This window comes from Triplophysa rosa, linkage group LG16, assembly GCF_024868665.1.
Source record: "Triplophysa rosa linkage group LG16, Trosa_1v2, whole genome shotgun sequence".
Classification (NCBI taxonomy): Eukaryota; Metazoa; Chordata; class Actinopteri; order Cypriniformes; family Nemacheilidae; genus Triplophysa; species Triplophysa rosa.
In genome coordinates, this window is record NC_079905.1 from 557,460 (window position 1) to 580,037 (window position 22,578).

Sequence of the window (22,578 nt, forward strand, 5' to 3'; positions counted from 1 at the left end):
GAAACTTTAACAACATTTTATCTTATCATGAGCATCAATTAATACCCGTATAGACATTAATTTCGCTTAAAGAAGGTGATTAAATACCACCCAATGTTATAGATATGACAATGAGATAACTCCGTTATTTTTTTAATCAAAAATCATGTTTTTTATTATGTTATCATGTTTTTAATGTGGTTTATTGTGTTAGTTAGCTGTATTTATAGTTATTATGGCTGAAACCAAAACAAACCAACTGCAGTTTGATTGATATTAATTGGAATGCACAATGAAAAAACTTGATTTTTAAAAGGGAGTTATCTCATTTTGGAACCAAACTCTTCATATATCACAGTGTGGGCTTGGCTGATACAGCACAATAATATCCAGCGGCACACGCCGCATCAAACTTTTATTTTGAAAGTGTTTCACGTCGAAATGTGCGTTTGACGTCACACCGGTTCCCAGTGTTTGAGGAAGTGCGTGGGGCAGCAGCAGTAGCAGCACATGATTTGTTTGTAAAGTATAAAAATGACAGTGTGCAGTTTCTATCTTCAAGGCCGCTGCAGATACGGAGATAAATGCTGGAACGAGCATCCGAGGGGCGGAAGAGGCGGAGATTACGGAGCAAACCACCAGCAGCCCAGCAGAGGAGGTCAAACACACATTGTATCTATATACACGAACAGTGTGTCACTGATGTAAAGCAACATTTAGTTTCGTATGAGATCAGCTGGATTTAACAGCAGCTGTAAACACATGTTCATAGATTCACTATTAACACAACACGCCATGTTAATATCATATAAGTTCCGTGCTTGCTATATCTGAAGTACTTATGTTACTATAGTAAGGTAGTAATATTAAAGTATACTACAGTGTGTACTACTGATTATCAATCTATGTAAAACTGCAAAATATTGTATTTGGGTTTCTTGTGGTTCCCTATCGAGAGCAGTCTCTCGACATTGCGGAAGCTTCCACATATGGGAACTCCTCCCTTCTCACCTCTCCTGAAGTCTTATTGGATAACGCCAGTGAAACTGGCCAATTGTCGCGCTCGCAACCGAATGTAATTACTGGCGACCCGAGACAGTATAAATACAGTGCACAGCGACAATACCTCAGCATCTTCTCTTTCACGCTGCCATATTGTCAGAAGCTTCTTCATCCGATGGCCGCCTTCTGTTGTCTTTGCGCGGGTCCCATTGACCCGCAGGATACGCACGAGCATTGCATCGCCTGCCTGGGCCTAGCCCACGCTGAGGCGGCGTTTGGAGAGTCCAATTGCGTGCACTGCGCTGACCTGCCAGCGCGCGTCTTGAGGACTCGCAGGAACGTTGCTCGAGGATTATTCGGGTCGAGGCCCACTGCCGCTAAAGGGCCGCTGGTGGGCCCACCCATGCCACGTGGTGGCGGCGGCGGCGGCGGCGACGACGACGACCCGGCTCAGGGCCGCCGTCGCCTCGTTCCCCGGTCATTTTCACTGAGGAGAGCCTTCGTCCCCCTCCCGCCGTTGCGGATGCCATTTCCTTCGGCCTCGACGAGGAAGACGATGACTCTATGTCCATCTCGGCCTCGGTGAAGGACTGGGCGGAGTCGGAGCGGGACCACACCGTGAGGGTGCTGGAAAAGGCCGTTAACGAGCTCGACCTTAGCTGGAGCGCCCCGGAGGAGCCAGCTAAAAGTAAGCTCGATTCCTGGTACTTTCAAGCGGGCCGCCACCAGGCTGCACCGAAGAGGAGTACTCCTTTTTTCCCTGATGTGCGCGAGCACGTGGTTAAGTCGTGGACGGCCCCTCAATCGGTGCGAGTCCACGCTGCCACACAGGCTATGTTCGCCCACGTGGACGGGGCGGAGGCCCACGGTTATACCCGCATGCCACCCGTGGAGGAGACCCTCGCTGTACATCTGTGCTCCTCCTCCTCTTCACTGAGCGCGGGACAAGGTCTGCCATCGAAGCGTGCAGGTTTACCGCCCACCTCGCCGACAAGGCGTACACCTCCGCCGGGGAAGCAGCCTCCGCAATGCACTCGAAGGCGGTTCTACAGGTCTTTCAGGCAAAGATCCTGCAGGCGCTGGATGGGGCACCTTGGATGCGGACGCTGTGAAGGACCTGAGGGCGGCGACGGACTTCGCGCTGATGGCGACGAAGCGCACCGCACAGGCTATCGGCAGGTCGATGAGCTTCATGGTCGTCCTTCACCGCCCTTTGTGGCTAACGCTGGCGGACCTCAAGGACGCTGACCGGAAGTCACTGCTCAACGCTCCCATTACTCCCTCTGGTCTCTTCGGGGATGTCGTGGCGTCGGAACGCTTAGCAAAAGCAAAAGCCATGAGCCACGTGCTTCCTCGCCGTTCGTTGCAGCCAAGAGCGAGATCCTCGTCTGCTTCGCGCTCTTCCCACAGGCCGGCTAAGCAGCCCGCTGCCGCGGCTTCGGCTCCCCGAGACCCTGGGCCGGACGTCCGGCCTAAGCAGTGGTCTGCCCCAGCTAGGAAGAAGTACGGGCAGAAGAGAGGTCATCGAGGCGATAGTGGATCGTCTTCGGCTGCCAAGCCGCCTTCCTGACGGGTCTGCAGAGAGGAGGGGAAAGTTCGTGAGCGGACCGGTGCTCAAGCGGTGCCATTTGCATCTTGGTTCCCCCGCTGTTGCGGGCGATTGTTGCAATGCTCAAAATGTTGTGTGTGTAAATGTATTAAAAGCACTTACCTCCTCACAAAAGGAGCTCTCTCCCCTTCACTCACACTACACTGTGTCCCCTGCCCTGCCACGGTGCAGCGCGAAGCCACAGTTAAAACATGCTATAACCGGCATCCCCTCACCCACGGTAGCTCCCGTGGGCGAGCGGTAGCCGGAGCCTCACGCGCTTCACATTCCCCCACCAGTGCAATTAGGCTCGCGAGGGCAGAGCGCGTCTCCGGAATATCAGCAAGCTGTATCGCCCGAGGTAATTCGGCCGCTATGCATGTTTCCTGCGGTTCGACGGAGGGGCATACCAGTTTGCTGTGCTGCCGTTTGGACTGGCATTGGCTCCACGCACGTTCTCGAAATGCGTGGACGCAGCGCTTTCCCCTCTCAGAGCGAGTGGTATGCGCATTCTGAACTATCTGGACGACTGGCTACTTCTAGCCCATTCACGAGATGTGTTTGTCAGTCATACGCAGACGCTGCTTCGTCACTTGTCATCCCTGGGGCTGCGGGTGAACGTGCCGAAGAGCAAGCTTCTGCCGAGTCGATCTATAACATATCTAGGGGTATGTTTCGACTCAGTGGAGATGCGCGTCCCCTTCTGTCAGGAGCGCTTGGAGTCCATCTCTGCCGCACTGCGCGCCTTCAGCCTGGACCGGTCCGTTCCGCTGAGGGTATTTCAGAGACTGGTCCTCGAGTCGTGCGTGCATGCGGATAACTCACAGATGCCTCAGCGCTTTGCAACCGTGGCGCGACTTGAGCATGTTCAGCCAGGGCTTGTGACAACGTGCACGGTGGTAACGACGGATGTGTCTTCCTCGGGCTGGGGTGCAGTGTGCGAAGGCAGGCCGGCGTCGGGTCTGTGGTCGCCGTCTCTCAGCAGTTGGCACATAAATCGGCTGGAGCTGATGGCGGTGTTCTTAGCTCTGCAGACTTTTCGGCTTCAGCTGATGCAGCGTCATGTACTGATTCGCACCGACAACACGTCCGTGGTTTCGTACATCAATCGCCAAGGAGAGGGGTCCACTCCAGAGCCCTTTTCGAGTTGGCTGCGAGGCTGCTGCTGTGGGCAGACCAGCACCTGCTTTCCATCAAGGCAGCGCATATCCCCGGTCATTTGAACTGCGGAGCGGATATGCTCTCGAGGGGAGGTCTTTCCCAAGGGGAATGGAGACTTCATCCCGAGTCAGTACGGATGATCTGGGATCGCTTCGGGAAGGCGGAGGTAGATCTGTTCGCGACGAGCGAGAACGCACACTGTCCGCTGTTCTTCTCACTGCCGCGCTCCCCCAGGGAGACGGACGCTCTGACAATGCGCTGGCTGGACGCCCGGCTTTACGCTTTTCCTCCGGTGAAGATTCTGCCCCTTGTGCTATGCAAGATCAGAGAGGAGAGAGCGTCGGTGATCCTCGTTGCTCTGTTTTGGCCGAATCAGCCGTGGTTCCCGGACCTGAGAGAGTTACTGGTGTCCTCTCCGTGGCGGATTCCCCTCAGGGGCGACCTGTTATCTCAGGTGAACTGCTCGATTTGGCACCCCAACCCGGATTTGTGGAGCCTCCATGCCTGGCCGCTTCAGGGGTCTTAGAACCCCTCCCTCAGAGAGTGCTTGACACTATTGCGGAGTCTCGGGCGCCTTCCACTAGATGCTTATATGCTCTGAAATGGGATGTATTTAAGAAGTGGTGCATTGAGTGCGGTATAGACCCGGTGTCGTGTCCCGTGTCTGATGTTTTACGCTTTCTACAATACAGGATGGATAATGGTGCCCTCCCGTCCACGCTGAAGGTCTATGTGGCTGCTATCGCCTCGTTTCGTTCCCCGGTTGACGGGCAATCGATCGGTAGGCATGCATTGGTGGTCAGATTTTTGAGAGGAGCTCGGGTGCTGTTTCCCTCGCAATCTCCTTCAGTACCTCCGTGGGATTTGTCTCTGGTGCTGAGGGCTCTCTCTCTGCCCCCGTTCGAGCCGTTGGAAGCTGTTTCTATAAGGGAGCTCTCTCTTAAAGCCGTTCTCCTTCTCGCTCTTGCTTCGGCAAAACGCATAGGGGATTTATGTGCGCTTTCTATTGGCACGGATTTCATTCGTTTTGGGGCCGGCGACTGCAGCGTCACTCTACGGCCGTAAGTGGGTTATGTGCCTAAGTTCCTGTCTACCCCGTTCAGAGAGCAGGTTATTTCGTTGCCCGCTTTGTCTTCCGAGTCGTCTGCCTCATGTGATGCTGACGCTCAGAGGGCTGTGTGTCCGGTTAGGGCTTTGAGGACTTACATTGATCGTACGGCCGGGTTTCGGCTGTCGGATCAGCTCTTCGTGTGCTACGGCGGGGGGACTAAAGGTTGGGCTGTCTCTAAACAGAGGCTCTCTCACTGGGTGGTGGACGCTATCAACCTGGCGTATGAGAGTCAAGGGCAGGCCTGCCCTTTCGGCGTCAGGGCTCACTCAACTAGGTCTGTTGCCTCTTCGTGGGCTTGGGCTAGAGGCGTTTCTATTAAGGACATCTGTTGTGCGGCTGGCTGGTCTTCACAGAACACCTTTGCCAGATTCTAAAGGCTGGATGTATCCTCCTTAGCCTCGCATGTCCTCTCGGTGAGTACGGACAGCTCAATGTTACCTAGTTGCTGATCTCCTATATTGTGCAGTTGTTACCGTGTTACTGTTAACTCTGTGCTTGGTGTTACTGGACTTGCATTATATCTGCCCGGGTTTCCGCGCTGACTTTTACTATTGTGGTGTCTGCCCTGTCTCAGTGCAGCCCGCTCATTTCTTTGGCTGAGATATGCAAATTTTGTAGAAGACCGTTCTTGCAGCTCATTGGTCTGTCTCAGCCAATCAGCTGCGGGCCCTTCAAGACGACTTCGTGATTGGTTCATCTGTGTGCTCAACACTGGTGAGTGTATGCAGTCGGTGTACGGCTGTCTTGCTACTCTCACGGCGGGATTGTATAAAGTTCCCATATGCGGAAGCTTCTGCAATGTCTCGTTCCCGCCTCTCAGGGAACTGAGGTTACGACAGTAACCGGAGACGTTTTACACTGATCTAGGTTAAAGAGAACCTGTCCAGTCTGTTGACACGTGTTGGTTTTTCTCTTCAGGGTTTGGGAATCGTGTGTGGGTGAACCCATCTCAGCGGTCCGGTGGCGGTTACATCCAGCCCTCCACATTCTCACGTGATGGTTCAGACTGGAGCAAAGGAGACGTGAAGAGCTCTGATTTCAGCTTCTCCCACCAGAACAGATTCTCAGCGCTAAACCCTCAGAATAACAATGATAAAGGTGGACAAACGCCAGCCGATGACAATCATAATCATGTGTAAGTGCGTCTTTGAAGGTTTTCTGTTCATTACTTAGGCAGCACATCATAGTTTCATAACAAACCGAAAATATTTCACACTTCTCATAATAATACAAAATATAAATAAAGTTTAAATAAAGTGTTTCCACAGACCACTATTGTGTCGTAAACTGCTGTGGGGAACACAGACTTCTAAACTCATCCTGGAGCAAAACCAAGCTTTTCAAGAGTAACTTATTTTGATAGGACATGATGTTATTTCTCTGGTTTTTCTGTTCTGTAATTCAGTGTGACTCCTGATAAACGAACATCATGCAGAGAGTCGAGGGTTGAAGCTTTTTCTCTACTCGTCTGCATATAGAGAACATAAATGCACTCAGTTTTTCTGCTGCGTGTTTCTATTTAAGTGACACCATTCAGAAGGACATGGAGGTCTGGCAGAGTTCTGGCCAGTGGCCGTTTTCATGTTATTCTCTCCTCAGCGTTCAGATCTCAGGTAAGCAAACATATTGGCCAGATTTTCTTTTCATATCATGCCATTGTTTTATCCTGAACATGATGAAATGGAAACATTTTTTTTGTTCTCATGTGTCTGTGGGCTGCAACAATCAGAACAAAAGCAGAAATAAACACCTTTTATTTTTAGGTCATATATACTTTATTAGTACAGCCTTTCATTATAATCACATTCCTTCAGTCAGACTCAACATTCAGTCAAGACTCCAACAAAAACCAGCACAAATTTGAACTGCCAAAATAATGTGTTAGAAATGTATTGCAATGTCAATCAACGATGATAATAACCATTTTATCTCCTTAAAACGGAGTATGACAAAATATAATAAAAACCAGGAAAACTGATCAAACGGATCAAACAAATGCATTAAAGAGAGTTAGAAAACAAGACTAGTATGTCCAGAAACCACTTCAATCTGACAACTACTGACAATCAAGAAATTAACCAATGACCTCAAAAAAACACATATGCATCATTATGAATTTGTATGCAAAAAGTGCCCACTATAATTAATCGGAAAGCAAGCAAAGCATTTTACACTCGTTCATGAACTTCATGCACACACCACGGCAGCCAAAACTATGCAATGATACTAATACGACAGAACAAAAAAGAACAGCAGCCACAATAATGCGCTTACCTTTGAGAGTTGCCTTAACATCTGACAGAACTACAGTACGTCTTTCGTGAAGTATATATTGCAAAACATTTAATGCACAATTTAGCAAATTCAGCAGCTGTCAAGGACGAGTATGCCAGAGTAACTTACAGTCTGTAGAGTTTCAGTGTTCATATTCAGTTTGATTGTTATTGAATCAATACTGTGCTCTGAATTCAGTTATAGTTATATTTACAAAGTCTTCCAGTCGTCTGTCACCACATGTGTAATCCACGTTGTGAGATTTGAGTTACTCTCCTACCGTGCAACATATATTTGGGCCACTTTGGCATTGCGGTCGCTTCAATGTAGAAAATCTGGTCCTTTATTGCGCCAAAACCCTGTCACTCACGAGTCATCACATCTCAACGGTACATTGATTGACAGGTCTCCCTATCCCAGACCTGATTGGTTAAACTGAATCAATAAGGGCTGTGTTAAGGAATAATGTGTTTATGACTGCACTCACTACACATTATTTTCGAACGTTCTGAAATAACTTGACTAATCAAAAGCAAAGAAAAGGTAAGCTGCTTGGGCAATGCATTTTTCTCCCGGCTAACCTCCAGGAACCCGCCCAACTGTTTGAATTGCTTGATGAAGTGTCAGTGTGAGGCTGAGCTGTGTTTACTGTCGCACAGGGTTTGTTGAGCTGAGTCCTGAAGAGCTGAGACTGGAATATTACACCGGCAGAGCATCTGGAGATCTTCAGCCGTATGTAAGACAGTGATGTCACTTCCTACATAAACATGATCGTATGTAAAACACATAAAAACTGGCTTTGCTCCTCGTGATGTTTCCTGCACATATGTAATAGTTTTTTTGTTAATGTGTTTTGTTTGTTAAAGGTAAACTCTGTACAGCAGCTGTCCAACCAGTGGAGCAGCAGAGTTCAGGAGCTCCAAACCATGAACGGCTCCACTCAGATCAGTGTGGTGAGATGATGCTCATACATGTGCGTGCGTGCGTGCGTGCGTGTACGGACAGACGCAGAGAAACACACTGACTGCTGTTCTTTACATGTTGTTGTGACTTGATTCTCAGATATCAGAGCTCAATAACTCAAGTCCTCAGACATCATCACATGGATTAGGCTCCAGCTCTGGGTCCACATCAGCATCCGGGTTTGGATCCACATCAGCATCCGGGTTTGGATCAGCAGGTGGGTTGGCAACATGTAAAACTAAACTGCAAAATAATTTTGTTGAGAAATGCAGCATGTCAAAACATAAATACATCAACCTTTTTGCTTTGGTTTATTCCCAGGGTTTGGCTCCAGTTCTCAGAGCAGTAACACTTTCAGCTTCGCCTCATCCAAAGCCGGTTTTGGAGCATCTGATACGCAGCAGGCCCTGGGGTTCAGCAGCACATCAGCCGCTCAGCCTCCATCAGGCTTCAGTACCGCTCCCCCGTCCGCTGCCACCTTCTCGTTCGCTGCTCCAGCTGCAGAAAACACACCCAATACCGGCGCATTTGCCTCGGCTGCTGGCTTCAGTTTCAAATCATCCTCATCCAGCTCATCCGCAATTAGATTCGGCTCATCAGCAGCAGCAGCAGCGGGCAGCGCTGTCAGTGGATCTGGAGATGTTGGGGACAGATTGTTCACGGCTCACAGTGATCTGACAGCTGAAGAACTGGAACAGTTCAGAGCCAAACACTTCACATTGGGACACATCCCCCTTAAACCACCTCCTGCAGACCTGCTCATGGTCTAACACGGACTCTGGGGGGTTTTGAGCGAGCTCATCTTTTAATGCAATGTGAATAAACATGTTTCTAGAAATGATAGATTTGTCCTTGTGTTTTAGATCAAATAACTTTCATTGAACTTCAACAGAGCTGAACTATCCAGTCATTTGGCAGAATACCATATTACAATCACATTTTACTAGTAATAATAAGTAAGTACAAATAATATTATTATCCTTTAAATAAAATGATAGGTTATGAGGCACTAAAATCATGACAGAATTTTAAATAGTACATTTTTATCAAGAATATCTATCAATATTGCTTTAAAATGGAGCAAAGCATTTTGCAATAACCGCAAAAGATTGTCTTAAAGTTTCTTTAAATCTTCGTAGATTTACATTACAGCATCTTTAGCCGAAAGTAAGGGCGGAGCCGTGACGTTAGAGAGAGGAGGAGCGGTAGATTCGTGATTTGTGCTGTGATTGGTGGAAACTCATCCCGTGCGGCGGGAACAGTGGGGCAATAGATATAAATAACTAGATGCCGGCATTAGCAGCTGTTTCTATGGGCCGCCATATTGGAACGTACGAGCCGGCCTGTGTTGCCAAGTCTGCCCTTTACCCCGGGGAATTGGGTTAGTTTTCAACTGTTGCTGCGGGTGGTTTTTCCGTAGTCTTGGCGTGGAAGGATTTTGCTACTTAGCTGTCAATCTTAAAATTATTTTATTTTTGAATGTAAAGTTCTGTTATTTGGACTGGGACATTAGACTCCCGATGAATGATTTCATTTTACAGATCTGGAAACCCTTCCAAGCCGGTCCGTTAACGCTCGAGAGCAAGCTGACAGTCGGTGCGTTCCAAAAGGGATATATTGCCCATACAAAACGTCACTCCAAATAAAAAGATGACGTTGTTTTTATTGCTCCTTTTGCCAAGTACATTTTAAACGGACAGATTAAGAGATACAATTGAGCTTTTCCCTCTAGAGTTTACACATCAAATGCTTGATGATTACTTCGGAATGGAATGCGGGTGTGTGTGATTATGAAAACTAATTTACTGTTGTATAAACTCAAACATTATATTTGCTACAATAACACATTTCAACAACGAAAGGGTATCTTTCTGGAATTTAAATCCCCGTGCTTTTCACACTCCAGCCATGGCAGCGCAGTGTTGTGGCGTTCTAGCAAACTGTGAGTGACGTAAGCGGACGTTCCAAGATGGCGGACACGTCTACGTGCCTGGAGCGCTTGAATGAGGCATACTTGTCTAGTTATATATGTATCTATGGTGAGGACGCCAGTAGCGCGAAACATGAACGCACGCAGAGACTCATGGCTCAACGCGACGCGACAGGCACCGCTTTAAAGCACGCGCTGGATATTCTGCGCGCTTTATATCCGCTCGTGCAGACGCTCGAGGAATTAAGTGACGGAATCGTGTTTTCTGACGGCCGGAAGCCCGTTCTGACGGATGACAGTGATGGCGCGCGCTTTCAAACCCTCGCCAGAGGACTGATGGTATGCGCGCTCACGCCACTGCAGGCGGTGCGCGCTCCCGTGCAGGTACTTTACACCTGTATGGTTATAATTATTATACAGAGCTTACGAGTGTTTATCTGCTGTTATTGTGTGATGTGTGAAAAGTGTGTAAATACAGTCATTTCACTATAACTCGTCATAAAGATGTGCATACTGTTATTGTAGGTGTCATAACCATGGCTGCGTCCAAATACCCCCACTTGCGGACTTGGCCACTTAAGAGCGCGTGCACGCGACAGGAAGCAAGATCCAATGTCTTAAAAACGCCAAAGTGCAGTGCCCTTAACGCACACTAAACCTACACTATGTCTGTCTCGTTTCGGAAGGCTGCGTCCTCCGGAGGTCTCATTTGAAGCCTGTTACGTCATCGAGGCTGTCTCGTTTCATAAAAGCAGATAGGACACTCTGTAGGCCCCCTTCTAATGCGACCTACTTTCACGAGAATTCGGAGGATACATGAGGTGTATCCTTGCTAGAGATAACCCACAATTCTTTGCGTCGGCCAACGTCTGTTAAATAAACGTGTGTTGAATAAACGGCAGCAGCTGCACATTCAATCAAATATGTGGTGTTTAAATGTGAACAGTTTACAATTTGTGTCACGTTTTTTAAATCTTAGCAGTGTTTAGTGATTTTTAAACGTTTTGAAAGAGTAAGGTAATTTTTTTTACATTTGTTTAACAATTTTGATATTGTTTAAGCTAGAAAGTAACCAACGTTTTACCTCGTAAAATCATGTAGAAATCATTTTAATTCATTTGACAGGTTTTCGAGTGCAAAGTGTTGTCATAGCAACGTGGCACTTCCTGTTTCCCTTTCTGCCAGTATGTCCTAGGAAGGACGTCTCGATTAATTCTAAGTTGAGAATCCTCCGTATACCGCACCCTTTAGAGGACGAGACCTCTGGAGGACACAAGGATGCAGCCTTACGAAACGAGACACAGCTTATCTTGAATACAGCTTCTGAGCGGTATTCAGGGCTAAGTGTATCCCATCATGCATCACTTTCTGGATATACCATGAGACTTTTTGCTCGGGTCTCGCGAAATGTTGCGGAAAGTTTTCCAATGTAAGTTATGCTACTACTTGTTAAGGTTAGGTTATATCTTTATTTATTCTGTGTTTGGCTAACACGTGTTTTTCTTTTGTTTTTGTTTTTTTGGGTACAGCTGCTTTGATACAATACAAATAAAGCACTATAAAAATAAATCTTGACTTGACTATATAATTAGATATTACTTATAATTTTGTAGTAAAACGTAGTGTTGCACAATTGATTGGTGAAAACTCCAGAAAAATGTATTTAGATTTTTTATCACATAATAAGAAACACCACATTAATTAACGTTACAAGTTTGCACTTGCTAAGTGTGTCCCATCCGGTTAGAAACACTACATGCTCACTTGGGATCTTCACGCCCACTAGAACACTAGGGCCAAAAACAGGAAATACGTCATGAAAGTAGTCAAGTGGTCAAGTGCAAAGACCGCAAGTGGGGGTATTTAGACGCAGCCATAATAAACACCTAGACAGCGGCGTCAACGGCACCGCCATATTAGTGAGGGCAACAGTGCACTAAAAGCCCACTGAACCCAACGGGAGAGCTGCCCTTTTTCATTAAAAGAACAACCACGTGTACATTTCTGAACTCATTTCAATGGTTTACGATATACGTAGAGTACAACTTTATCATGTCTCTAGTTGCTTCATATCTCGATAGTTATAGCCTACTTTAAAATGAATGGTTGTCATAAGAAAATGTGAAATTTATTATTTGTGCCTGTTGTTCGTGAGAATCCACTAGATGGCATCATGTTCAGTGAGATGTTATAGACAAGACAAGCAACAGAATAAATAACCACGTTGCAAAATAGTCGAGAGTAAAGCACAGACATATAGAGATTGTTTCTGTTTTATGAATCATTTCCATTTAGTGTTTTTATTTTCTTTTGTTCAGCTCGGCACGCTGCCGGAAGTTTTGGCCTTCTCACTGAATCACATTAAACGTAAGAAGCTCAGGAACATTCTGGGATTCGGCTATCAGTGCAGTGACGTGCCGGCCTGCTCGGACCCCTTCAGATTCCACGGCGATATTTCCCAGAGCGCCGCTTACATCAGCACCAGTCAACTGTGGAAGAGAATCAACCAGAGACTGGGGTCAGAGGTCACCAGATATCTGCTGCAGGACTGCGCCGTGTTCATCACCGTCCCGCCGTGTTGCCTGCTGCAGGTGTGCGGTGAACCCGTGTATGACCGGCTGCGGTCACGACCCTGGTCTGGATTCAGTCTGAGTCAAAACTCCCTTCACGTGCCCATCAAAAAAACCACATGGAAAACGCCCGTCAGGACGGGTCACGTCAGGAACAAGAGGAAAGTAGTTCCGAACAAGACTTCGAAGAGAGCGAGAGATGAAGACGGGGCACGTGATCCCGTCCCTGTGATGAAAAGGAGGCGTCTGAGTGTTGAATCTGAGCAGGGCGACAAAGATTCGGGTCAGCGGGCCGATCGGCCCTCGACCGCCCGTCCCCAAAGTCACGGAGCTCAGAGCTGGAAACCTGCCGAACAACCGCCTCCTCGCCCATCTCACTGTTACATCCGTGTACCCAGCATGCTCTACAACGGGCGGGGCATGCAGGGCTTCCTGCTCAACAGGAAGTTGAAAGCAGGCGCAGGTGGGCTGAGGCGTCTGCAGGGGGCAGATCTGGTCCGTATAGTTTTCCTCGGAGGAAAGTTGAACCCGTCTGACAAACAGGCCAAGCCCAAGAAACTTCCCAAACGCTTCTTCAACACCGTGCCGCTGTTCGCTCGACTCCTGCGGCAGCACAGGAAGTGTCCGTACACCCTGTTCCTGCAGACCAAGTGCTCAGTGAACACCGAGAGAGAGGACATGGAGTCTTTACTGAGAGGTCACTGCTCACCCTACAGGGTTTATCTGTTCGTGAGAGAATGCTTGACTTACGTTATTCCAGACGAGCTCTGGGGCTCCCGTCAAAATCAACTCCACTTCCTGTCCAACGTCAAGAACTTCCTGCGTCTCGGAAAATTTGATTGCGTCTCACTGGTCCAGCTGATGTGGAGGATGAAGGTTAATGACTGCCATTGGCTGGGACTCAAGAAACGTGTGTTCTTCCTCTTCCTCACGTTCATCTAAACCTCTCATTAGAATGTTTCTATGATCGTACGATCAGATGAAAGTCATACGTGTTGAAGTGACATGTGGTTGTTTGTGTGTGGCGCAGGTCAGTGTGCGAGTGAGCACAGGTATCGTGAGTGGATCTTTGCTCAGTTTCTGCTCTGGATGTTAAATGGTTTCGTGCTGGGTCTGGTTAAAGCTCTCTTCTACGTCACTGAGAGTATGGGACAGAAACATACGCTCACATTCTACAGGAGGGAAATCTGGGCCAGACTACAGCAAATGGCCTTCAGGTGTGAGAAACCATCACGGACATTCTAGTGGTTTCCATTTAAATACCGTTAGGAACCATTCGCGCTTTTTCCATTAAAACCATTACAACGTTTATTGTAGTGTGTTTTGGGCATAATTCCAGTAGGACTAAATGGTGTTCTATTGATTCCCATCTGCCCGATAACATCCCACCAACAGAATCCAGTAGACACCATTATGACTCCCATTAAAACCAATACAATTCTGAAAAAAACAACAGAAACCATTACATAAATTCTAGTGGTTTCCATTTAAATACCATTATGAACCATTAGCTTTTCCATTGAAACCATTACAAAATCATTATTCCACTAGGATTTAACATACCACCAATAGAATCCATCACATACCAGGAGAACCATTACAGTTTCCATTAAAACCAATACAAATCCTTTTAAAACCATTACAACTTGTTTAGTGGTTTCTATTGTTTTTATTTCAGCAGGGGGCAAAAATCACTCTTGTTTCCGTGATGCATTAAAAAGAATAATTTGTTGCTGCCCTTCTGAAACCTCGTGCGTCCAAATTTGCTGTTTTTCAGGAAAGTACTTTTTCAATGATTGCATGCTGTGTTGTCAAAGGTGACAAGCACTTTCTAATACTTTTTATTGGTTAAATCTTTGCAAAAACCTAGCGATAAACATAAAGGGCGACTAATAATACTGATTTATGGCAAAAACACACAAAATATGGCGATACGAGGTTTCAGAAGGACAGCCGTGATTTGAAGTGTGATGGTTTGAAATCTTTATGTGCTGTACAGTGTAAAGTCAGGTGTTGATTTGTCTTTTGTTGTGTAGAATGCACTTGTCTAAAGGCCAGTGGAGGGCGCTGTCTCCTCCTGAGAGCATCAAATCCCCAGAGACCACCATTACATCACGCATCCGATTCATCCCGAAGGTGAACGGCATGAGACCCATCACACGCCTCGCAGGACCCAGAGAATCGCTGCAGGTGTGACACCTAAACTCATTCTGTCATGTGCACATGATGTGTGTTGACCCGAGTCATGTAGAAAGAATGTGAGATTGTGTCATGTTCTGTGTTTTGTGCAGCATTTTCAGAGTTGTGTGCGAGTCCTGCAGAACGTGTTGAGCGTGTGTGTGAAGGAGACTCCGGGACCCATGGGCTCAACGGTTTGGGGTTGGCAGGACATCCACAGAGTTCTCACAGACGTCACCCCTCAACAGAAGTGCTCACCGCGACCGCTGTATTTCGTCAAGGTATGACACACGCGTGTATGAGCTAATGTTCCACACGAGCTGAAACTGTGTGTGTGTGTCAGGTGGATGTGAGCAGAGCGTATGACAGTCTTCCTCATGTGAAACTGGTGGAGGTGTTGAGTGAAGTGTTGGGTCCGTTCGCTCAGCAGAGCTTCTTTCTGCGTCAGTACGCTCGCGTGTGGCTCGACCCAAACCAGGGGCTCCGGAAGCGCTTCTGCACCAAGGTAAATCCCACGTCACACATGACGGGCCCTATCGTACACCCTTTCGCTAGTTTCAGCCCGACGCAGTTCTCATTTTTCCGGCCATTTCTTTAAATAGCAAATGCATTTGTGCGCCAAAATTGCTATTTTGTGGAACTGAAAATGGACTGCGCCAGAGACCAACTCAAACCTGCTCTAAAGTCAATGGCGCAATATTTTTTTGTTATTTAAAGAGCGCGTTAGCAGAAAATGCGCCTCTGGGCGGGTCCACAACGCGCTTTCACTTTACTTGTTACACAGAGGGAAGCGCAGCAGCACACAAACATGCCAAACATAAAAAATAAATGGATTACAATGTTTAAGATTATTTCTGTGCACATAAAGATAAAAATCCGGCTTGTCCTGTAGACGATCTGCTCGCGCGCTGATGATAACCTCACGGACGAGCTGATGCGTTTCCTCTCTGGAGAAGCGTCCGGTCTTTGCTCTTGCAAAATCCTCCATGGCGCGTGTGCAACTGGCTCTTAAAGGGAATGAGAGATGAGACTCCGATTGGTTTACTGCACATTACGCCCCAAAACCACCCAATGCTCCTTAAGAGAATCGGGACGACCCGTTTAGACCGGTTTCCCGTCGTGGATCCGGACACGCCCTGAGTGCACCTGCGCCGTGCACTTGGATCGTTAAAATAGGGCCCGACGTCTCTCCGCGTTCAGATGCAGTGTGTTTTCAGGCCGAGATGTCCGAGCCGATGAACATGAAGAGTTTCGTTCTGGACGAACAGGCCGGCGGCACGCTGCACAACGCCATCCTGGTGGAGCGGGTCAGTACCCATCAGCAGCGCAGAGCGGATTTGGTTTCATCTCAGTGAGTGTGAGACGTTGTGATGTTTGTGTCTGACAGCACACGTCTGAAGTCAGAGGCGCAGACGTCTTGCAGTTCTTCAAGAAGATGTTGAGCAGCTACATCATCCATCATGAGAAGAAGTGAGACGACTCCTCTGCTCTTCACGTGTGTTTCTCTCATGCTGTCAGATGTTCAGCGCTGCTTGTGTCCGTGTTCTAGAATGTTCCGTCAGGTGTGTGGCATTCCGCAGGGATCTTCAGTGTCGGCTCTGTTGTGTAATCTGTGTTATGGACACATGGAGAACTCGCTGCTCAAGCGCTTCCACAAGGGCGGGTGAGATCATCTTTAATGATGTCAGATGTGTCGGACATCACAGCAAGAGGTCAGATGTTCATGAGCTGTGTGTGTGTGCAGGTGTCTGATGAGACTGGTGGATGATTTCTTACTCATTACACCTCATCTGAGTAAAGCCACGGAGTTCCTGACGTATGTTCTCAACGAACACTTCTAATGAAAGATCAGAACAAACATCAGTCTGACACTGATCTCTCTCTGTCTGTCTGTCGGTCAGAACCTTGTTGGCTGGCGTTCCCGAGTACGGCTGTAAAATAAACCCTCAGAAGGTGGCGGTGAATTTCCCGGTGTGTGAGGAGTGGGAGAGGTCAGGGGTCAGCGTGTTTCCGTCTCGTTGTCTGTTCCCGTGGTGCGGCCTGCTGCTGGACACACACACGCTGGACGTGTTTAAGGATTACTCGCGGTGAGATGCTGTGATGTCACATGATGTGATGACGAGGATTAAACATTGAGCACATTCCAGACAGCACTTTGAAAAAACATTGTGTTATATCAAACACTTAAAACTGTGAATGTGATGCTAAGCACTAATCTCACAGTTATTCTGCTTAGACGCTTTCTTAAAATAAAAAGAGAAATGAAACTTTAGCCACAGGTGACAAGGTGAATATGTGAATGCTTCTTTGCTCCACCCCTTTAGCTACGACGGCCTGTCACTGCGCTACAGCCTGACGGTCGGCTCCGCCCACTCACCGGCCACGCTCATGAAGAAACTGCTGTCACTTCTGAGACTCAAATGTACCGACATCTTCATAGACCTCAGGGTGAGAGAGAAACAACATTACTGAACCAACAAAAACATGTCAAATACACAACACGACACATGCGGTACACAAACTACAGTACCGGAGTGAGCTGTGAGAAACTCACTTTGTGTTTGTGAACGTAGATGTGATGTGTTTACAGATGAACTCTGTGGAGGCCGTTTACAGAAGCTTGTATAAACTCATTCTGCTGCAGGCGCTGAGGTAAAACACACACAAGCTACACACACACTACACATGCTACACACACGCTACACACACATCCATACACACACGCTACGCACACACACACACACATCCATACACACACGCTACGCACACACACACACACATCCATACACACATGCTACACACACACACACATCCATACACACATGCTACACACACACGCGCGCACACACACACACGCTACACACGCACACACACGCTACACACACGCACGCACACACGCTACACACACACACACGCTACACGCACACACTCTACACACACACACGCTACACACACACGTCACAATCACTGTATGTGCATTTACCTTGAGAGATTTGTTTGTTAATGAATAAATAGTGATTGTGAATAATAAGTAAACTGAAGCTGATTTGTGTCTTTGGCAAAAGTTTAACAGAAAGAGACATTTGTGTGATTGAGGCTGATGTGTAACCTGACTCGATGTTTGAAGAGTGAATGATTGTGGAAAAAGATTCCATTCCCTGAGAAAAACAACACATTATAACCAACTGTGTGTGTGTGTGTGTGTGTGTGTGTGTGTGTGTGTGCGCGTGTGTGTGTTGTCAGGTTCCACGCGTGTGTGAAGAGTTTGCCGTTGGGACAGAATGTGGACACAAACCCTTCATTCTTTTTAAAGATGATCTGGACGATGGCTCGAGTTGTTAACAAGCTCATACGACACGCAAATAAAGGCAAGTGTCACACACGCTGACACACACACGGACAAGTAGTTGTGTGTAGTTGAGCTGGACAGTGTTGTAGAAGGTGTAGTACACACAAACAGATGTGGGCGATTCCATGCAAATGTCAACCCTATCATGAAAACAAATCAGTTTTTAAACATATTCCTAGTAAACGCACACATAAAAATAGAATGATTTGATGTTCTGTAAGGAGTTTTCTCTTCTCCAGTTGTTGGTCATTATTGCGTCAGGCTTATGCATTTCAGTTAACACTCACAGAAATCCTACAAAGAATGTTGTCTCTTAAAAGCATCCATCCTTTTTGTCACAACCATGCATGTTTATTTTGTTTATTACTTTAAAAAAAAAAGAAAACATGTCCCGTCCAAAAAGCTTGCATGTGTAATACCAGAATGCATTGCAACATGACAAATGAGATGAGAGAAATGACCGTTCAGTCAGGTGTAAAAAAATGAGTTTAGTCTTATTGTGTGTGTGTGTGTGTGTGTGTGTGTGTGTGTGTATGTGCGTGCGTGTGTGTGTGGGAATGTGCGTGCGTGCGTGTGTGTGTGTGTGCGTGTGTGTGTATGTGTGTGTATGTGCCTGTGTGTGTGTGCGTGTGTGTGCGTGTGTGTGTGTGTGTGTGTAGGTCTGGTTGTATAGTCATCCAATGTGTGTAGGTCTGGTTGTGTGTTCATCTGATGTGTGTTTCATGCAGGTCTTGTTGTGGGTTCATCAGACGGTGCGGGTGTGCTGCAGTATGAAGCGGTTCAGTTGTTGTTCTGTTTGGCGTTTGATGTGATCTTCAGACGTCACAGACTTGTGTATCGCTCTCTTCTCCCTCCACTGCACAAGCGTACGTCTGCCTGCACACATCATCATTACTGCACATCTTTACAGTTCTGTTACACTTTCAGTGGTTGCTCACAGATGCATTATGGGTATCATGCAGTTATTGTGTACACGAGTAAAGGTTTGTTCAGTTCAGTTCTTTCTCCTGTTGTTAATGATTGACAGTTTCACAAATATATTCATTCTTGAGTCATTTCAGGAATCAGACAGAATTATCGGACAGTTCACCTGAAAATGATAATTCTGTCATGAATGACTCACTCTCCAGTTGTTCCAAATGTGTATAAATGTCTTTGTTCTGATGAACACAGAGAAAGATATTTGGAAGAATGCTTATAACCAGACAGATCTCAACACCCATTGACTCCCATAGTAGAGAAAAAAAAACAATGGCAGTCAAAAGTGCCCCAGAACTGTTTGCTGTCCTACATTCTTCATAATATCTTCTTTAGTGTTCAACAGAACAAAAATAGTATTTTTTCCTACTATGGTTGTCAATGGGGTCCAAGAATTGTTTGGTTACAAGCATTCTTCCAAATATCTTTTTCCGTGTTCAACCAAACAAAGACATTTATACACATTTGAAGGTGAGTTAATGATGACAGAATATTTATTTTTGGGTGAACTGTCCCTTTAAGCTGAATCTGTAAAAATATATACAGTATAATACTACATTATCATTAGTAGTAGGATTTAATTTATAGTGTATTGTTTTATAAACTCATTTATAGTTTATTGTTTATTTATTGGTATACAGTAACAAATGAACACATCATTAATCTAATGTGATTTTAAAAAGAAACAATAGAAAATTTGGTCTGTGGTGGATGAACGATCATCACTATTACAGATTGTAATTCAGTTTTTTGTGTGTCAGTTCAGTGAAGACGGTGAGTTGTGTGTTTGTGTGATTCAGGGAGAAGACGTCTTCAGCGTGCGCTGCAGGGAATCAGACTGGCTCGAGTTCATCAGGCCGCCACACCCAGAATCCCTCAGGATTTCAAAACCATCAAAACATGAAGGTGAACCATGTTCAGGGATGATGTGTCACATGGGAAAAACACTGACAGACATTTTCCTTCGATGCGTCTCGTTCAGGATCAGACCGGAGCTGTAAATGTGTGATGGGTTGTCATTACGCTCAGGTCTGTGATAAGAGAAGCTTGTAAAGGGTGTTTTTGTCAGCTAAATGAAGAAGGATCTGCTGTTTATCACGAATCACTTCAAGACCGTTGTTATGTTCATCTGATGTTTTCTTCCTGTGTTCTGTACAGAAAATGAATGAAGAATGTTGTTCGGATGACTGAAATCGGACAAAACGTCTGTTTTCCTTCTGATGAACATGATTTGTGTTATGTGAACTCAGAACTGTCGATGTTTTGTCTCTGTGATGTTTGAACACAATCTCATATAGTTTGACTTACTTTGTAAACAAAATGGTTTGTGTAGTAAAATGTTCATATAACCACAAATGTCTGACTTTTATTTTATTAATGTAAAAAGTCAAGCAAAACTGCAATAAAAATAGAACAGCACATGTGAGTTTGATTGATAGTTGAGGGGTTTGATTCCAAAATGAGATGAATACCGTTTTTAACCATTTTCAGAAATCATGTTTTTTTTTAATGATGGTTGTGTTTTCCAGTGAATATCAATCAAACTGCAGTTGGTTAGTGTTGATTTAAGCCATAATGACACAGCTAACTAACACAATAAAAACACCATAACAAAAGAAAAACCATGATTTTTGAAGTTTTTTTAAAATGGAGTTGTCTCGTTTTGGAAGCAAACTCTTCATCTGCACTTAAATGTCTCTCTTTCTCAGTTCTTCTGTTGTGTAGTATTGTGAAGTTGTCTAGTCACTTATACTGTAGTCTGTGCAGATGTGTTTATAATGCTGTCAGTTAGGACTGGGTCTGGTGTGAAGGTGGGGTTGTGGTACGGGTTTGGGAGGGTTTCACTGTTGCGTGGCCGTGTTTGTCGTTTCATCAGTCTGTGTGCGGCCACGATGGGTATAGAGATCACCGGCACAGAGCTCAACAGCACACAGATGGCAAACACCCACGGGGAATACGGCTTCTCCTCCATCTCTGGGAAATTCACCTGCGTGAGAACGCACATCAAATACTTCACAATGACAGGTGACATGCTTCGACTCTTTCACACCATGTGTGGTGTTCCTCTGAGAGAGAAGAAGCATCTTCATTTCTCCTGTGAGACTTCCTGAAGGATTGTGCAGGATAAATCTAAAGGAATCAGTCTTGCGCAGATCAGTCGTCTGTGTTGGATGCGGTTTTGAACTCCTTTAACTCACATATGCAGGGTTCCAGGTGGGGTACGTGGGGTGTTTCTGCACCTGGATGATGATGTAAGCCACCAGAACGACCAATAGCAAGAGAGGACTGACTCCCATCCAGCACACACGCCAGAAGAGGTTTGGTCTGCGGCCCGTCATCATTTCAATATCATCGCTGAAACTGAAACACACTCGCACGCTAGCTTTCATTTGTCTTCTCGCAAAAGTGTATTTAATGAGTTTAATTACCGATCCATTCCGTAGAAGACCACGACCCCGACCAGCTCGAAGAATGCTATGACGAGGAGCGGAACAGAGCCAACGTAACTGTTGAAGATCTCCAGCCAATAATTCCCAGAACCCAGTGTGAAGATCAGAGCCACGAGAAAACACACAACACACATCAAACCTGAGGAACACACAAACACACAGATCAGAGCTGAGGAACACACAAACACAACACACACACACATCAGAGTCATGAGAAAACACACATCAGAGCTGAGGAACACACAAACACAACACACACACACATCAGAGTCATGAGAAAACACACACACACACACAGATCAGAGCTGAGGAACACACAAACACAACACACACGTACACAGCAGACGTGATGAAGGTGTGTGCGTGTGGTGTTGTGGAGTTGTGTAGCTGATGTTTCTGTGCAGTACCTGTGAAGAGTTCTTTTGGGATCCATTTGGGAATCATGTGGAGATCCAGCAGAGGAGTCAGAACTCCCTCCAGATTCCCAAACATGGAGGAGAGCCCCAGACTGAAGAGCATGATGAAGAAGAGCACGGCCCACACCTGTGACCCCGGCATCTCCAGCACAGCCTCCGTGAACACAAGGAAGGCCAGACCCGTTCCTGAAGCACTCTGGGTAACACCACACGGACACATGACTGATCCAGGTCAAAGGAGAAAGCAGAGAGTAGAGGAGGATGTACCTGATCCAGGAAGTTCTTGAGGACACAGAGCTTCAGGTTCAGACCGGACACTTTCTCAGGATCTGATGCGTTCAGCGTCCTCAGCCAGCGGTCGTAGTTCTCAATGGTGATGTTCTGATCTCCGAGGTGGAAGGCGTTCGTCAGATCCAAGATGTTACTGTGACAACGCCAGCTCACCAGTTATTCTCACCTCACCTCACCTCTCAACTCAACTTTATTTATATAGCGCTTTTGACAGTTTTCATTGTTACATGAGACATATGGACTATAAGCAAAACAATCAAAGTTGTACCTGCAAATACAAGAAAAAGGTGAAAACACAGAAGACAGACATACCCACAAACTCCGCACACACAATATGC

The 22,578-nt window shown here is 46.4% G+C and overlaps 3 protein-coding genes across 3 annotated transcripts in view; 2 read left to right on the top strand and 1 right to left on the bottom strand.

Annotated features, from left to right (window-relative positions):
* The first annotated feature begins 260 nt into the window (after nucleotides 1-260).
* Nucleotides 261-8,912, top strand: nup42 (nucleoporin 42). The gene is made up of 7 exons (XM_057353932.1): nucleotides 261-637; nucleotides 5,760-5,976; nucleotides 6,366-6,454; nucleotides 7,775-7,851; nucleotides 7,982-8,068; nucleotides 8,178-8,295; nucleotides 8,400-8,912. Exons 1-7 carry the CDS (start codon nucleotides 514-516, stop codon nucleotides 8,846-8,848), a joined length of 1,161 nt encoding a protein of 386 aa, XP_057209915.1. The 5' UTR covers nucleotides 261-513; the 3' UTR covers nucleotides 8,849-8,912.
* A 1,126-nt stretch (nucleotides 8,913-10,038) lies between these two features.
* Nucleotides 10,039-20,647, top strand: tert (telomerase reverse transcriptase). Its single transcript, XM_057355320.1, has 16 exons — nucleotides 10,039-10,392; nucleotides 12,327-13,488; nucleotides 13,609-13,795; nucleotides 14,615-14,768; nucleotides 14,870-15,037; nucleotides 15,100-15,261; nucleotides 15,974-16,063; nucleotides 16,144-16,226; nucleotides 16,306-16,419; nucleotides 16,501-16,572; nucleotides 16,658-16,843; nucleotides 17,081-17,204; nucleotides 17,347-17,408; nucleotides 18,000-18,124; nucleotides 18,834-18,971; nucleotides 19,884-20,647. Exons 1-16 carry the CDS (start codon nucleotides 10,048-10,050, stop codon nucleotides 19,985-19,987), a joined length of 3,276 nt encoding a protein of 1,091 aa, XP_057211303.1. The 5' UTR covers nucleotides 10,039-10,047; the 3' UTR covers nucleotides 19,988-20,647.
* Nucleotides 20,648-20,830: 183 nt separating this feature from the next.
* The window catches only part of slc6a18 (solute carrier family 6 member 18), a 6,454-nt gene continuing 4,706 nt past the window's right edge, over nucleotides 20,831-22,578 (bottom strand). Inside the window, exons 7-11 of the mRNA XM_057354675.1 lie at nucleotides 22,217-22,373; nucleotides 21,941-22,145; nucleotides 21,513-21,672; nucleotides 21,282-21,444; nucleotides 20,831-21,070 (exon numbers count right to left, since the gene is read on the bottom strand). Coding sequence (XP_057210658.1) covers nucleotides 20,831-21,070; nucleotides 21,282-21,444; nucleotides 21,513-21,672; nucleotides 21,941-22,145; nucleotides 22,217-22,373 — 925 coding nt within the window. The remainder of the gene's footprint in view (nucleotides 21,071-21,281; nucleotides 21,445-21,512; nucleotides 21,673-21,940; nucleotides 22,146-22,216; nucleotides 22,374-22,578) is intronic.

Excerpts from the sequence above, each read along its gene's own strand:
- nup42 (XM_057353932.1), top strand. The coding sequence starts at position 514 with ATGACAGTGTGCAGTTTCTATCTTCAAGGCCGCTGCAGATACGGAGAT. Across the intron at positions 7,852-7,981 it reads CTGGAGATCTTCAGCCGTAT|GTAAACTCTGTACAGCAGCT; the intron begins GTAAGACAGTGA and ends TGTTTGTTAAAG. Across the intron at positions 8,069-8,177 it reads GCTCCACTCAGATCAGTGTG|ATATCAGAGCTCAATAACTC; the intron begins GTGAGATGATGC and ends CTTGATTCTCAG.
- tert (XM_057355320.1), top strand. The coding sequence starts at position 10,048 with ATGGCGGACACGTCTACGTGCCTGGAGCGCTTGAATGAGGCATACTTG. Across the intron at positions 16,227-16,305 it reads ATCATCCATCATGAGAAGAA|AATGTTCCGTCAGGTGTGTG; the intron begins GTGAGACGACTC and ends TCCGTGTTCTAG. Across the intron at positions 17,409-17,999 it reads ATTCTGCTGCAGGCGCTGAG|GTTCCACGCGTGTGTGAAGA; the intron begins GTAAAACACACA and ends GTGTGTTGTCAG.